Consider the following 16,942-nt stretch of genomic DNA (forward strand, 5'->3'; position numbering starts at 1 on the left):
ATGCATTTACCTGCAGTGCATCCTGGCTTGAAGGTAAGGAATGAGAAAGCTATTACTGGTTTAAAACATTTCTTTAGCACCTAAGAGTTCTTGATAAGTTTTTTTTTTTTTTTTTATAGCACTGTAAGCTGGTCGAAATCACAGTGTCAGTTATGAATAGAGTGCTTGATTGTGGCATTGAACTTTCTTTAAAGCATGGATTTGAAGCTGCTGTGTATTTAACTTATCGTGAAACTGCACTGCAGACGAAACTGGTCAAGGACTGTGAACACAGGCATTTAACATGAAAAACTAGTGAGTTAAATATTTAACAGTGGTTCAGTTTAGGTGACGATTTGAGCAGAAGACAAACAGGGAGACAACTTTCGTTTGGCACTGCGGCATGTTTCTGCTGTTTTGGACTCTGTGCTCATTGAAGTGCATGAAGCGTGGTAACCTCAGCCTGAGAATCACATGAGAGTCGAGTTTCTAATCTGACCCTCCCTTTGTTCCCTGTCCTGTCATGCCCTTTTCATTTATTCTGCTTCTCTGTCCCGGCTTCCAGCTCTGTGTGTGGATTTTTCATTCTGTTGCTGATGTATATTTTCTGTGTGGTCAGGTCTACATCTTTTTAGCTTTCTTACCCTGTCTATACCATGAACTTCCCAGAGAAATACAATATAATGCACAGAAATGTTGTCAGCAGATGATATTTAGTCTTAACCCTAACTTGATAGTTGCTATATATACTCAGTGGGTGGTTGGGGCTTGTGCTTGTCTGTATGTGCAATGTCCTGACAAGAAAATAAAAAGACAAGCTTTTTATTAAATGTCACAAGTGTTCTGTTACCCTGTACAGTATAGTGAGTGAGTATGATCTCTGCAGTGTTATGGTGAACAAATATGCACTGTGTGTGGGTCATTGAGTGAGTGGTCAATCAGTTTACATTTTACTGTGCAGTACAACTCTGTTATGACCTAAATTAATGCTTTTTTTTGGTGTACATATATATATATATATATATATATATATATATAGACACACACACACACACACACACACACACACATATTAAAACGTGTGTGTGTACAAAACTAACAGAGCTCAAATAGATGATACTTGAAGATGATTGTACAAAACGCATCTGTGTTCAAGAGGAAATTCCCATTGCTGATGTGTCCAGACTTTGCATCCGTGTATGATGTGGAAGTAAACTGGGTGGAGTGGGGAGTCACAGTCATGATAGAGGTCATTTGCATGACATTACACTGCATGGACAATTGCGTTTCTATGGACTTGTTTGCATACATCTCTTCCATAGTCAGGCTATCCGATTTCAAGTTCCTTGGACGCTGACAAGATGGGTAAAGGTCTGAACAAAACAGAATCCAAGATGCCTTGGCTTCAGGATAGTTTGCAGTGCAGTCTTTTGTTGAAAAGTTTAACATGTCTCTTTTTTTAAAATTTCTAAATAATAAAAAAAAACAATCCTTCCTTTGCCAGGACATGGTAGTGAATGTTCAAGCAGGTTCCTATTACATCAGTTCTGTTTCTTATATTAGCATATTTGTGAAAAGAAGATTAGCTGTGGTCTACCACCGTTGTGCGTTATAAGTTACAATGAAAGCGCCCCCAGATGCCTTTTATAGGAAAGTACATTCCAAGTGTACGAGCACACTGTACAGTTTGTACAATTATAAATTAGGGTGTAGGGCTTATTATTTGACCTCAATAATGTACAGTAACATTACATTTGAATTTCTAATATCTATGTATGTTTCCAGATTTAATAAGTAATAGTTTTATTAAACCCTGTTCTCTGTCTTTTCAGATTAAAACGGCTTTTAGAACAAGAAAAAGCCTACCAGACGCGCAAAGAAAAGGAGCACAACAAGAGACTCAATAAAGTGAGAGAGGAGCTGGTGAAGCTCAAGTCCTTTGCACTGATGCTGGTGGACGAAAGGCAGATCCATATCGAGCAGATTGATCAACAAACACAGAAGGTGCAGGACCTGAGTCAGAAGCTACAGGAAAAAGAACAAAAACTGAAAGCTGCCAACAGTAAAACAAAAGAGGACTGCCAGAAGATCCTGAAGCTTGAAACCAACCTGGAGCACAAGTCCATAAAGTTTGTGCAGGAGCATGAGGAGATGACGGCCAAGCTAGCCAATCAGGAGTCTCAGAACCATCAGCTGAGGCTGAAGCTGGCCGGACTGACACGCAGGATCGAGGAGCTGGAGGAAACAAACAAGGTTCTTCAGAAGGCAGAGGAAGAGCTACAGAAACTGAGAAACAAGATAAGCACGGGAGGAAGTGGGAACTCAAGCCTCATGACAGAGGTGGAGAACCTCCGCAAGAGAGTGCTGGAGATGGAGGGGAAAGATGAAGAGATAACAAAGACAGAATCCCAGTGCAGGGAGCTGAAGAAAAAACTGCAAGAGGAAGAGAATCACAGCAAAGAGTTAAAGCATGAAGTGGAAAAACTGCAGAAGAGGATGGTGGAACTTGAAAAATTAGAAGGGGCCTTCAGTGTTAGCAAATCTGAATGCACACAGCTACACGCTAGCTTGGAGAAAGAGAAGAGCCTGAGCAAAGATTTGATCAATGAGTTAGAAGTCGTGAAAGCTCAGGTGAAAGATCTCGAGGCTTTAGAGTTGAGACTGGAAAAAACAGAATTAAGCTTAAAGGATGACCTGACAAAGCTAAAGTCTTTTACAGTCATGTTGGTAGATGAAAGAAAAAATATGTCAGAAAAGCTTAAACAGGAGGAAAAAAAGGCCAATGGTTTAAACCAAATGGTTAAGACTGAACAAAGCAAGGTTATGGAAGTGACTGAGAAGCTTATAGAAGAAAGCAAAAGGCTACTGAAATTAAAGTCTGAGATGGAAGAAAAGATGTCTGGCCTTACAAAAGAGAAAGAGGAGCTACAGATCAATCTTAGGAATGAGGAAGAGAAGTCAAACGACTTGAACTGTAAGGTTGGCCTCATGAAAAAGAGACTTGACACTCTTGAAGAAGCTGAACGGGAGGCAGCTAGAAGCAGGGCTAAGAAAGAGTTTGGTAGGCATACCGAAGCAACTGGACAAGAAGACAACAAGGTTACAGAGCTAACACTTGAAATTGAAAGACTGAAAAACCGTCTAAAACAGTTGGAGGTGGTAGAAGGTGACCTGATGAAAACAGAGGATGAATATGACTTGTTGGATAAAAAGTTTAGAACTGAACACGACAAGGCCAACCTTCTTTCTCAACAGCTGGAAGAAATGAAAAGTCAAATTGCCAGGAACAAAGCAATAGAAAAGGGAGAAGCGGTGAGCCAAGAAGCAGAGTTACGCCAACGGTACAAGATGGAGGAGGTGAAAACCAGAGATCTGCAGGCAGATGTTCAGGCCCTGAAGGAAAAGATTCATGAGCTGATGAACAAAGAAGATCAGCTTTCTCAGCTACAGGTTGATTATTCTGTCCTTCAGAAGAGGTTTATAGAAGAAGAAAACAAAAAGAAAAACATGAGCGTGGAGGTTCTGAACTTGACCAAAGAGCTGGAGATTACAAAACGCTACAGTCGCGCTCTCAGACCTAGCATGAATGGCAGGAGGATGGTAGATGTTCCAGTGACATCTACCGGAGTGCAGACAGATTCAGTAGCCAATGAAACAGCTGAGGAGGACACGCCTGCTGTATTCATAAGAAAATCAGTTCAGGAAGAGAACCACATTATGAGCAACCTGCGCCAAAAGGGCCTGAAGAAGCCGATGGAACGGCCAGCTGTGCTTGACCGCTACCCTCCTGCAACCAGTGAGCTTAGCATGAGAAAGTCATGGATTCCCTGGATGAAGAAAAAGGAACACGGTCCTCAGTCTGTCCCAGAAAAAGCAACGCAAACTAATGGGAACTCGGCACGGGCTGAAGTGGTGGTTTCACAAAAACAAGGCCAGCCCTTACATATCCGTGTCACACCCAACCATGAACACAGCACAGCAACGTTGGAGATAACCAGTCCAACTTCAGAGGACTTCTTTTCAAGTGCCACTGTAATTCCTACACTAGGGCTTCAGAAACCGCGAATCACAATCATACCAACTCCCAGTGCGAGTTCACAGAAGAGCAAAACAGGGGAAACCCTTTGGTCTGCAGAGCGTGCTATGTCTCCTGTTACAATCACCACTACATCAAAGGGGAAATCCCCAGAAACAGGCAAAACACCTTTTACCGATAGACCCTTATCGCCTATCCAGATGATGACAGTGTTTACATCAGCAGCGTCCGATGTTTCAGTGTCTCCAGAACCGCAGGAGATGACCATGGGACGCGCTGTTTTCAAGGTAACCCCAGAGAAACAGACCGTGCCCACACCAATCAGAAAGTACAGCTCCAATGCCAATATTATAACTACAGAGGACAACAAAATTCACATTCACTTGGGGCCCCAGTTCAAAAGATCTTCCACTGCTTCCTCAGAGAACCCTAATCCCACAATCACTGTTCGGCCTGTTACCGTGACAACTGAAAACAATGAAGTTACGACAGGTACTGTCTTGCGTTCTCCTCGTCATAACACAGCCCCCAAGACTGGCACCAGTAAAATGACAAGCAGCATCACTATAACAGCTGTTAGCACTGCCTCTACCAGACCTACGCAGTCAGTGGTAAGTATGGGAGCAGACCTTTGGAGGTACTGAGATAGTTCTGCAGGTAATTTTACAGTTACAGTAAATGCTATTCTAAAATACATTCTGTATAACTGCTGCTTAATTTTGTTATAGCGCTAACTTGGCACAAGTGTACATCAAAAACATAAATTGAGGGGAAAAAAGATAACTGACTGTTTGTAAGGTATTACTTTGGTAATTTATAAAGATAATGAAATATTAATTGTTATTTTGGTGAATCGTTTAAGAAACTTACGATACCAAATACCAAGATCAGTGTCCATTTGTATTCTCTACGTACTGTTTTACTGTTTTACTGTACAGTGTAAGATTAGTTGTTGGCAAATTCAAAACAATAATAATAATTGTAAACCTTCTGTATTTCAGTTGCTACTGAAATGTTTCAGAATGATAGCGAGTGCTCCCTAGGTAGTTTACTTTCAACATATAGATTAATTGAATACATTCCAATGCACTAACACTAAAATGTATTGATGTGTTAATTGGTTTCTAAGATGTTGTTTCAAAGTAAGTTTTTAAATTTAAATGTATGATGCAGTACTGTGCTTTACTGACCCTTCATGAGACAAACTTTACTACATCTAGTTAACAAAAACCTTAATCACATAGCTGTGGGTCAGTTTGCTCAGTTGTGTTTTGACCTGAGCAGATAACTCCTACAGTGTTTAAGACCCCGGTTAGCAACAGGCTTGGACTACCTTACCTACGACCAGTGCTAATCAGAGCTTCTGCAACCTGCTGTTGAAGTCAGACTCCTGACCTCTAGATGACTCCTTTCACCTGACAGTGTTGCTCTAATGGGTTGTACATCAATACCAGACATCCCCACCTGAAAATGAAAGAACCACTGGGATTCCAACTTGGTCAATATCAATCCTTACACATAGATATCACCTTGGCGTCATTTCAGTTTAAACATATACCTTTATGGACAATACATCTTGATAACTAAATCACCTTGGCAATAACCATCATCCTTGTTGAAGCCCTGACTCTCCACAGTTTTGTCCAAAACTCAGTTCATGTTGTATTTTAGTTGATTTTTTCCCTCTTTCTTCCTTCCTCAGCCAGGGCAGGAAGGGCCACCAGCTCGCCCTGCACCCACACGCATCCCGATGACAAAAGGTATGAAAGCAGGGAAACCAGTTTTAGGAGCCATGGGAGCAGCAAATATGGCAAAATTAGAGTCCCGGTCCGATAGCCAGTCAATGAAAATTGAAGTGAAGAAGTCTGTAGTCAGCAGCTCTAACCCTCTGGCTGGAGGAAAGGGCTGAGGAATGGAGCCTGTGGAGGGGTATGTGCAGGTCTACTGTGACCATGGAAACCACCCCCTCAACCCCCTCTGTCACTGTGTGTACAGTGTACACATACTACCTATGTGGAGCAATCCACTATGTTGTTTATTTTTTTTATTATTATTATTGAAAACTAGAATAATAACACATTTCTATAAAATATTATTGTAAAGTTTTATAATAAATTATCTATCTATCTCTCTCTCTCTCTCTCTCTCTCTCTCTCTCTCTCTCTATATATATATATATATATATATATATATATATATATATATATACAGACATGCTCAAATTTGTTGGTACCCTTACAGCTCATTGAAATAATGCTTCATTCCTCCTGAAAAGTGATGAAATTAAAAGCTATTTTATCATGTATACTTGCATGCCTTTGGTATGTCATAGAATAAAGCAAAGAAGCTGTGAAAAGAGATGAATTATTGCTTATTCTACAAAGATATTCTAAAATGGCCTGGACACATTTGTTGGTACCCCTTAGAAAAGATAATAAATAATCGGATTATAGTGATATTTCAAACTAATTAGTTTCTTTAATTAGTATCACACATGTCTCCAATCTTGTAATCAGTCATTCAGCCTATTTAAATGGAGAAAAGTAGTCACTGTGCTGTTTGGTATCATTGTGTGCACCACACTGAACATGGACCAGAGAAAGCAAAGGAGAGAGTTGTCTGAGGAGATCAGAAAGAAAATAATAGACAAGCATGGTAAAGGTAAAGGCTACACGACCATCTCCAAGCAGCTTGATATTCCTGTGACAACAGTTGCAAATATTATTAAGAAGTTTAAGGTCCATGGAACTGTAGCCAACCTCCCTGGGCGCGGCCGCAAGAGGAAAATCGACCCCAGATTGAACAGAAGGATAGTGCGAATGGTAGAAAAAGAAACAAGGATAACTGCCAAAGAGATACAAGCTGAACTCCAAGGTGAAGGTACATCAGTTTCTGATCGCACCATCCGTCGCTTTTTGAGCGAAAGTGGGCTCCATGGAAGAAGACCCAGGAGGACTCCACTTTTGAAAGAAAAACATAAAAAAGCCAGACTGGAATTTGCTAAAATGCATATTGACAAGCCACAATCCTTCTGGGAGAATGTCCTTTGGACAGATGAGTCAAAACTGGAGCTTTTTGGCAAGTCACATCAGCTCTATGTTCACAGACGAAAAAATGAAGCTTTCAAAGAAAAGAACACCATACCTACAGTGAAACATGGAGGAGGCTCGGTTATGTTTTGGGGCTGCATTGCTGCGCCTGGCACAGGGTGCCTTGAATCTGTGCAGGGCACAATGAAATCTCAAGACTATCAAGGCATTCTGGAGCGAAACGTACTGCCCAGTGTCAGAAAGCTCTGTCTCAGTCGCAGGTCATGGGTCCTCCAATAGGATAATGACCCAAAACACACAGCTAAAAGCACCCAAGAATGGATAAGAACAAAACATTGGACTATTCTGAAGTGGCCTTCTATGAGTCCTGATCTGAATCCTATCGAACATCTATGGAAAGAGCTGAAACTTGCAGTCTGGAGAAGGCACCCATCAAACGTGAGACAGCTGGAGCAGTTTGCTCAGGAAGAGTGGGCCAAACTACATGTTAACAGGTGCAGAAGTCTCATTGAGAGCTACAGAAAACGTTTGATTGCAGTGATTGCCTCTAAAGGTTGTGCAACAAAATATTAGGTTAGCGGTCCCATCATTTTTGTCCATGCCATTTTCATTTGTTTTCTTATTTACAATATTATGTTGAATAAAAAATCAAAAGCAAAGTCTGATTTCTATTAAATATCGAATAAACAATGGTGGATGCCAATTACTTTTGTCAGTTTCAAGTTATTTCAGAGAAAATTGTGCATTCTTCGTTTTTTGTGGAGGGGTACCAACAAATTTGAGCACGTCTGTATATATTAGTTTATAATTGTGTTTAATGTTAGTTTTTATTATTTGTAAGCATGTTTGTATGACTTCATGTTTGATTGTGCTGCCAAAATCTAACCTTTTCAGTGTATGCATTTCATTTTGTTGTACTGTGTAACTAATCCTTGTGTGCATTAGTGATCAATGCACACTTTGGCATTTACTGTTGTAGGCATCTAATCATACCAAAACATTGTCAGACTGGCCTAATTTTAGATTGATCTCTTAATAAAGTGAACATGTTCAGCAGTTAAACTTTACTGCAGCTTGTATTATTTTGGAAATCAGAAGAGTTTATGTGCATCATTCTATTATCTACTCTCTGTTATCTGCTACCTCATTCATAGCCTCGTTTATATCGCTGAAGGAGGAAAGCAGAGACTGTACGATTAATCAGGGGTCATTCACTGACAGCATCAGAGTTCTGTCTGGTTCAAGTGTTTATCTTCAAATGTTTCTAAATCACATACTTTTGATAGAATTACCTGTGTGGTTAACAAATATTTGAGACTTGGAATACACACATTAGTACACATTGCAGGATGTTTTATTTGATCTGCTATCAATGACTAGGCACATAGTCACAGAGGCTATATGTATGACTCTACACTAGACTGTTATGGGATAGTAAGAATTGGAATTCACTTTCGCACCCAACTGTGACTTCCTTTCCCAATTTTAACACATAAACACATATGACACAATCACTTTGTGCAAACCATAACTTTCATTTGTTAGATGCAATGAATCAGCCTGTAATCTCTGATGGCTCTTCAAAATGTTCTGGTCGAGCTTTGCTGGCATGTAACTGTGAACTGTTATTTCAGAAGGGGAGGGGCATTAAACTATATAAGCCAGAACTGAACTGTGTCAATTGGATTCCAGGCATCTGTGCCCAATAAGTGTTCTCCTGCTGTAGAATTAGCTCTTTCCATATTTAAATGGAACAAAGATATTATATGGCGTTCTCTTTAATCCTTGGACATCTTCATTAAAAAAAAAAAAAAACACTTTCATTTTGCAGTTATTAATCATAAAAAGGTGTAACGCTCATCAACAATTGGTGAGGTGCCTAGTAAAAAAAACAACCTAAAATAAAGGTTGACCTCACTCTCTCACCAAAGGCCAGAAATGTATTAACATTTCAATTTTAGAAAATGAGCAGTTTTATAAAACATAAAATAAAATTATAATCTGTACTTATTGGGGGATGCAAATACCCATTTTAGGTTCAAATCCTGGTGTCCAGCAGTACAATTGTTCCAGAGAGGAGACACAGCATCGTTGTCTCAGTTACTTTCTGGTCTTAGTAAGTGTCTCAGCTTTTCAAATGCTATGAACAACAGAGATTTGGATTAAATATTTAGACCCACTGCCATCAAAGTAATTTAAAAACCAACCCAACTGTGGGTTCATAGATAAAAACTGCATTTATATAAATGATGACCGATAACTGCACGATAAACTGTGTTTTTGTACAGGGCCTTTAGCTTGTTTATTAATATGATGGCTATAGAGGTTTTGCCAATAAACATTGAAAACGCAGCTGCAAAGTCTTTATAGTTTGCAATTGTTTAGCCTTGTGTTTTAAATTCAGATCACCTTCATTACGAAGATGAATTCATGTATTGAATACTTCGGACACCCTGTACCTTCACTGAGTCATGGAACTTTTACACTCAGAGGGTTAAAATCCCAATTCGTAGAAAAACAGGAAGAGACAGGTCATGCGTTGGAACCAACTCACCGTATGATCAGGACTTTTTCTTTTCTTTTTTAAACAGATCCCAAATGTGTTTGCTGGACCGATAAAAAGTTCAAGCAAACCAATTACTGAATAGCAGATGAGGATTGCATTATATTTCATTATCCTGCGTGTGACACGTGGTAAAAGCTGTACTGCATTAGAACATAGCATGATTAAATTGGTTCCATTCCTAGAACCATTTGCATGCTCGCTGCTCAGCATTCCCCACTGATCTCTATTGTTATGAGGACTGTGATCCAGTTCTTCTGTATATAACCCCAGTGTCCTGGCTTAATCTCACAGTAGTATTTAGGGTGTAAACAATGAAAATGTATTGGTCGCTTGCTGGCATAAATGTGTATATAATATATACTGTGTATGTATATATATATATATATGTATATATACACACACACAGACATGTTAATATTTTATATTTATCAATTAACAAAATGCAAAGTGAGTGAACATAAGAAAAATCTACATCAAATCAATATTTGGTGTGACCACCCTTTGCCTTCAAAACAGCATCAATTCTTCTAGGTACACTTGCACACAGTTTTTGAAGGAACTCGGCAGGTAGGTTGGCCCAAACATCTTGGAGAACTAACCACAGTTCTTCTGTGGATTTAGGCAGCCTCAGTTGCTTCTCTCTCTTCATGTAATCCCAGACAGACTCGATGATGTTGAGATCAGGGCTCTGTGGGGGCCATACCATCACTTCCAGGACTCCTTGTTCTTCTTTACGCTGAAGATAGTTCTTAATGACTTTCGCTGTATGTTTGGGGTCGTTGTCATGCTGCAGAATAAATTTGGGGCCAATCAGATGCCTCCCTGATGGTATTGCATGATGGATAAGTATCTGCCTGTACTTCTCAGCATTGAGGAGACCATTAATTCTGACCAAATCCCCAACTCCATTTGCAGAAATGCAGCCCCAAACTTGCAAGGAACCTCCACCATGCTTCACTGTTGCCTGCAGACACTCATTCGTGTACCGCTCTCCAGCCCTTCGGCGAACAAACTGCCTTCTGCTACAGCCAAATATTTCAAATTTTGACTCATCAGTCCAGAGCACCTGCTGCCATTTTTCTGCACCCCAGTTCCTGTGTTTTCGTGCATAGTTGAGTCGCTTGGCCTTGTTTCCACGTCGGAGGTATGGCTTTCTGGCCGCAAGTCTTCCATGAAGGCCACTTCTGACCAGACTTCTCCGGACAGTAGATGGGTGTACCAGGGTCCCACTGTTTTCTGCCAATTCTGAGCTGATGGCACTGCTGGACATCTTCCGATTGCGAAGGGAAGTAAGCATGATGTGTCTTTCATCTGCTGCAGTAAGTTTCCTTGGCCGACTACTGCGTCTACGATCCTCAATGTTGCCCGTTTCTTTGTGCTTCTTCAAAAGAGCTTGGACAGCACATCTGGAAACCCCTGTCTGAGAGACCTTGCTGATGCAGTATAACTACTTGTGTCTTGTTGCTGTGCTCAGTCTTGCCATGGTGTATGACTTTTGACAGTAAACTGTCTTCAGCAACCTCACCTTGTTAGCTGAGTTTGGCTGTTCCTCACCCAGTTTTATTCCTCCTACACAACTGTTTCTGTTTCAGTTAATGATTGTGTTTCAACCTACATATTGAATTGATGATCATTAGCACCTGTTTGATATAATTGTTTAATCATACACCTGACTATATGCCTACAAAATCCCTGACTTTGTGCAAATGTACCTAGAAGAATTGATGCTTTTTTGAAGGCAAAGGGTGGTCACACCAAATATGGATTTGATTTAGATTTTTCTTCTGTTCACTCATTTTGCATTTAGTTAATTGATAAATATAATCTATTAACATGTCTATTTTTGAAAGCATTCTTACTTTACAGCATTTTTTCACACCTGCCTAAAACTTTTGCACAGTACTGTGTATGTGTGTGTGTATATATATATATATATATATATATATATATATATATATATATATATATAGCATTGCTCACCAACCTTCTCAGAACAGCATTGATAACCTTGTGCATCTTAGTTGGTTGGTACATTATCTATCGCAAGATTAGCATGGATAAACTTGCTTCTCAGTTCATATAAATCTTGCATTCCAATATACAAGCCAACTCCACAGCATCGCATTTCTTCAGGGGATGGTTTTTCAAAACTTGTAATCTGGATAAAAGTGATCTGGATTTTGGAATTGTATATTTTGTGATCGAGATTACCTTTTTTTGATCGTTTTGATCATCTGGATTATATCTATCTAGATTATAAATAATTACGATTACAAAATCTTTTTTTTTCTTAAGTAATCTGGATCACAAAATATAGGATTACCAAATCCAGATCATTTTATCCAGATACAAGTTTTGAAAAACTGGCCCCAGGGGTCTTAATTGCTGTTATGTAGACTGTACCCATGGATAACCATGTTTTAATATGTTAGCCACAGTCCAGTGATTTACCATGCTTGCATGTCATTTCAGAGCACTGTGCATTTACTGTGCTTTACTACACTTTGCTAAGCTTTTACCATTAATAAGGTTAGACACAAAAAGCAACAATGTTCTATGCACAGGATCTTTAAGCAGTTGAAAAATGGACTGACGTTTCATGTATATTTTGTTTTTTAATGTGTGACAGATTGGAATTAAGTGAAGTGGTGTTTTATATAAAACAGCCACACAATATGGATGCAGGTGTGGAAGGCAGTGGAAACATATAGCATGGTGTGTGTGTGTGTGTGTGTGTGTGTGTGTGTGTGTGTGTGTGTATATATATCTTCTTATATATATATATATATATATATATATATATATATATATATATATATATATATATAGATACAGTATATATATATATATATATATATATAGATACAGTATATATATATATATATATATATATATATATATATGATGTTTGAAAAAGACAGATAGTCATGTAGCAGCATGTAAAATACGTACAGGAAAGTAAATGATAGGGTGGGGAGCACATGTCATGCACAAAACACATGGGAATGTAGATTTTAAAGGCAGCACATGAGGTATGCAATATGGTACGATGATATTGTTTAATGAACAGCAGCTTTAAATAAACTAGTGCATATGACAAAATCATTTAGATAACCCAAAAGACATGCTGGACTGAAAATGATTAAGACTGGCATTTGGTTATTCAATACTTTGTGGCTCTTTTTTTATACACACTGCCCCATTGCTGTCTGTGTTTAAGTGGCTGTTTCTTTAGTTATTATAAGCAGACCAATCACAATTTACAGCGAAGAAAAATCCCTTGACCAAGGTTAACACTATTTAAAAGGGGAGCATCACTTGTCTACTCTTCACTATCTAAAGCCCCTTTTACACTGGCACTCTACCAGGGTTGTGTTTACCCGAGTCACAAGTACCTGGGTCATACTCAGGATGTGGGTCAACACGCTTTGACCCAGGTTGAGCAGGACAAAAGGCAGATGGACAGAACAATGCCAGCACGGTGCTGAAGGTTCATGGAAACGAGGTCTAATTGACAATTGTACCACAGTAGCACTGTCAGTCGTAGTGTCTGCAGGAATTGCGAAAAACCCTGCTTTATTTACACGCTTTACAAGTGCTTATCGCATCAGGTTACTGCTACAACACATATTCAAATGTTGTGCCAGAACTACATCACCTGCTTGCAAATGTAATTTCAGAGCTGCACGGAAATTTCCATTGTTATCGGCAGGTTCTTCAATAGTAAGTTTACCACCATCAAGGTGACCCCGTAGCGGCAATCCTCGCTTTGCACAGAACAGCACTGTTTCTATTATTCTTTTTTGGCTTTTTCTTGGATTCTTTTTCTGGCACAAAAATCCATCCTGCAACATCCACGTTTTCCCCTCATAATATATTATGACGACTCGAGCGCTCAACAGGATGAATGACACTGGAGACAAGGTGTGCAGGGCTAAACAGAACTCAATACCGTACCGAGTCCCTGTTTGGGCCAGAACCATGCCACCAAAATAACAAACTTGTAGCCCCCCCCCCCCCCCCCCCCGTTCCTTACGTGCGCCCGACCTTAACACAGCCCCCCCCTAGCCTCTCTCTCTAATGATTTGTCACACCGCAAGTTAGGTAACCTCAGACTCGCTCTGTTGCTCTGTCAGTCAATCTCGTTATCTGTCTCTCGCTCTGTCTCTCACACTATCTCGATTGTTTGAAGTTATGGAATCACTGCTGAATTACTGTTCCACCTTTGCTAAGAAAACATATAACAAAACACAACCTTAAATGTGTTCGTTAAAAAAGTAACAAAAAAAAAACATTTAATTACAGAATGCTTTTCCTTCCATGCTCGTACATAATTTTCCTTTGAGTCTATTTGTCTTTCTGATGTAAATCCCATGTAAAATAGTTCAGATCATGCAAATGTAAAGTGGCAGTGTGCCTAGGTGACCAGGAATAGGCAACACTGATCTGGGAGTGCAGTTCCATCCAGGTTTAGTAGTCTGTCTTTATGGTTCTCTACTAATCTCAGAATGTATGTATCATCTATCAGAATCTATCGGAGGAAAAAGTTACCAGATCTACTCTTGTCTATGCCCACAGAGCCATTAACAGAATTTAGGTCAAAAGTAGGAGGGGGGCTATGAGGATTAATTTATTTTTTAATGTAATCAATATACTGTACTGCGATTATTCAGAAAGAGTAGGGGCTTGACAAGAGCAAAACTGGTCAATGATAGATAACTGTTTGTTATGTATTTCCCAAATTCCTTTTTTGAACTGTTTATTTATTTGTTTATTTTAGAAAGCATTGCTATACATCAAATGGAAATGCCCTCACGATGAAGCATTGCTATAGATCAAATGGAAATGCCCTCACGATGAAGCATTGCTATAGATCAAATGGAAATGCCCTCACGATGAAGCATTGCTATACATCAAATGGAAATGCCCTCACGATGAAGCATTGCTATACATCAAATGGAAATGCCCTCACGATGAAGCATTGCTATAGATCAAATGGAAATGCCCTCACGATGAAGCATTGCTATAGATCAAATGGAAATGCCCTCACGATGAAGCATTGCTATAGATCAAATGGAAATGCCCTCACGATGAAGCATTGCTATAGATCAAATGGAAATGCCCTCACGATGAAGCATTGCTATAGATCAAATGGAAATGCCCTCACGATGAAGCATTGCTACAGATCAAATGGAAATGCCCTCACGATGAAGCATTGCTATAGATCAAATGGAAATGCCCTCACGATGAAGCATTGCTACAGATCAAATGGAAATGCCCTCACGATGAAGCATTGCTATAGATCAAATGGAAATGCCCTCACGATGAAGCATTGCTATACATCAAATGGAAATGCCCTCACGATGAAGCATTGCTATACATCAAATGGAAATGCCCTCACGATGAAGCATTGCTATACATCAAATGGAAATGCCCTCACGATGAAGCATTGCTATACATCAAATGGAAATGCCCTCACGATGAAGCATTGCTACAGATCAAATGGAAATGCCCTCACGATGAAGCATTGCTACAGATCAAATGGAAATGCCCTCACGATGAAGCATTGCTATAGATCAAATGGAAATGCCCTCACGATGAAGCATTGCTACAGATCAAATGGAAATGCCCTCACGATGAAGCATTGCTATAGATCAAATGGAAATGCCCTCACGATAAAGCATTGCTATAGATCAAATGGAAATGCCCTCACGATGAAGCATTGCTATAGATCAAATGGAAATGCCCTCACGATGAAGCATTGCTATAGATCAAATGGAAATGCCCTCACGATGAAGCATTGCTACAGATCAAATGGAAATGCCCTCACGATGAAGCATTGCTACAGATCAAATGGAAATGCCCTCACGATGAAACGACGCTGATGCTGCCATGTTTCCAGTACTTCACCTGGCATCCTGTGGGATGAAGCCGTGCTGTAGGCCTCAAGCCAACATGGTCAACACAGTTTTATGCTACTGCTGACAGGGCGCTGGGGGTGGGACAGCGTGGCTTCCATCATATACAGGAGTTACAGTTTTGTTCAATGGCTTTCAGCACTCCCACTATAAAAAAAGGTTCCAGCGCCACTGACTACTGATTACAACCTTTAAAAACGTACACACATTAAATAACACCAATGAGCTTAACACAGGAACATCCTTACAGGGTTTATTACAACTATGATACCATTGTCTGTTTAAATTATATTAAGAAGTCTACATTTTTTATTTTAACATTTTAATATAGATCGTATAATGCAAGAGCAGAGATGGGCGGGTCACAAATGTTCTGCTTTGAATTTCAGGCCCGTTTTTTGGACTATTGTTATTCTATTTTAATAGCTGCTAGGCTCACAGCAAGCATGCCTTTGCAATGTCTGAATGAAACAATATCCATAAACCAAATATTTACTTATTAAATGTTTTGTCAGTACTACCGTTCTTTTGCAGAACCCTAGCCCTTTCTAGCCGACTTCTTAGGCTGATTTTGATCTGTGGTAAAGCACAATGTCCAAACAGGTTTGACTCACTCACCTCTGACAGGAAGGAGATGCGTGACTCTCGCTATTACATAACCACAATGTTTTGTTCATAGTGTTCTTTGCTCAAAATGCTTTAAACAATAAAAGTTTGTAAAGTCTGTATGTTTGTGTCTTTTACCCCCTCCTCCCCCAAAATTAGTGGCAACATATGAAGCTTTCATTAAAATGTGAACAATATACAACATTAGTAACCACCAATAATTACTGAGACAGAGAGTTTTATCCATTGTGTCTTGTGTCAGACAGGAACTGCTTTACACAGTGGCACAGAAAGTCAGGGGACATGGCCTGAGCATGTCACATTGTAAATACTTCTCTTCAGTTGTCCATAATCTTATATATTATCATATATTCTCATCTCTACCACATCTAGTATGCCTGTTGCAACTTAAATAATATGAAAGGACGTTTTGTGGCCTTTCATTTGATATGTTACATGCATGCCGTATAAACTATCCAGTAGTTAAACATACATAAATGAAAACAGTGAAAAACTGGCGGACGTAGCAGCCGAGTTTAAAGAGTTAAGGTATTAATTGTTCAGTCTGTGACTATATACAAGCACTTGAAAGAAAGAGTAAGATTTAAGGTTAATGGAAACCAGTGTTGGGTAAAATTGACCCCAACACAAGAGGAGGGTTAACTATGGAGTGGAATATCCCTGGAGACCTTTCATTCTACATGAAATGCAAATCAAGGTACAAAAGCTTTTAAACCAAAAAAAAAAAAAAAAAAAAAAAACACACACACCACACGTTGCTGAAAAG

At 39.5% G+C, this 16,942-nt stretch overlaps 1 protein-coding gene across 7 annotated transcripts in view; it reads left to right on the forward strand.

The window, feature by feature from the left end:
* LOC117411310 (filamin-A-interacting protein 1-like) overlaps window positions 1-16,275 on the forward strand; it is a 54,751-nt gene extending 38,476 nt beyond the window's left edge. For 4 of the 7 annotated variants that reach the window (XM_059025869.1, XM_034921534.2, XM_034018612.3 and 1 more), the window contains exons 5-6: window positions 1,812-4,626; window positions 5,718-6,196. In XM_059025869.1, the coding sequence (XP_058881852.1) occupies window positions 1,812-4,626; window positions 5,718-5,924 (3,022 nt within the window). In that variant the 3' untranslated portion in view covers window positions 5,925-6,196. Of the gene's footprint in view, window positions 1-1,811; window positions 4,627-5,717; window positions 6,197-6,226; window positions 8,128-14,411 lie in introns of those variants that run through there. The other 3 variants (XM_034018611.3, XM_034018615.3, XM_059025870.1) reach the window with 3 other exon arrangements.
* Window positions 16,276-16,942: the final 667 nt, after the last annotated feature.

Source organism: Acipenser ruthenus, chromosome 6 (assembly GCF_902713425.1).
Source record: "Acipenser ruthenus chromosome 6, fAciRut3.2 maternal haplotype, whole genome shotgun sequence".
In the NCBI taxonomy this organism is placed as follows: Eukaryota; Metazoa; Chordata; class Actinopteri; order Acipenseriformes; family Acipenseridae; genus Acipenser; species Acipenser ruthenus.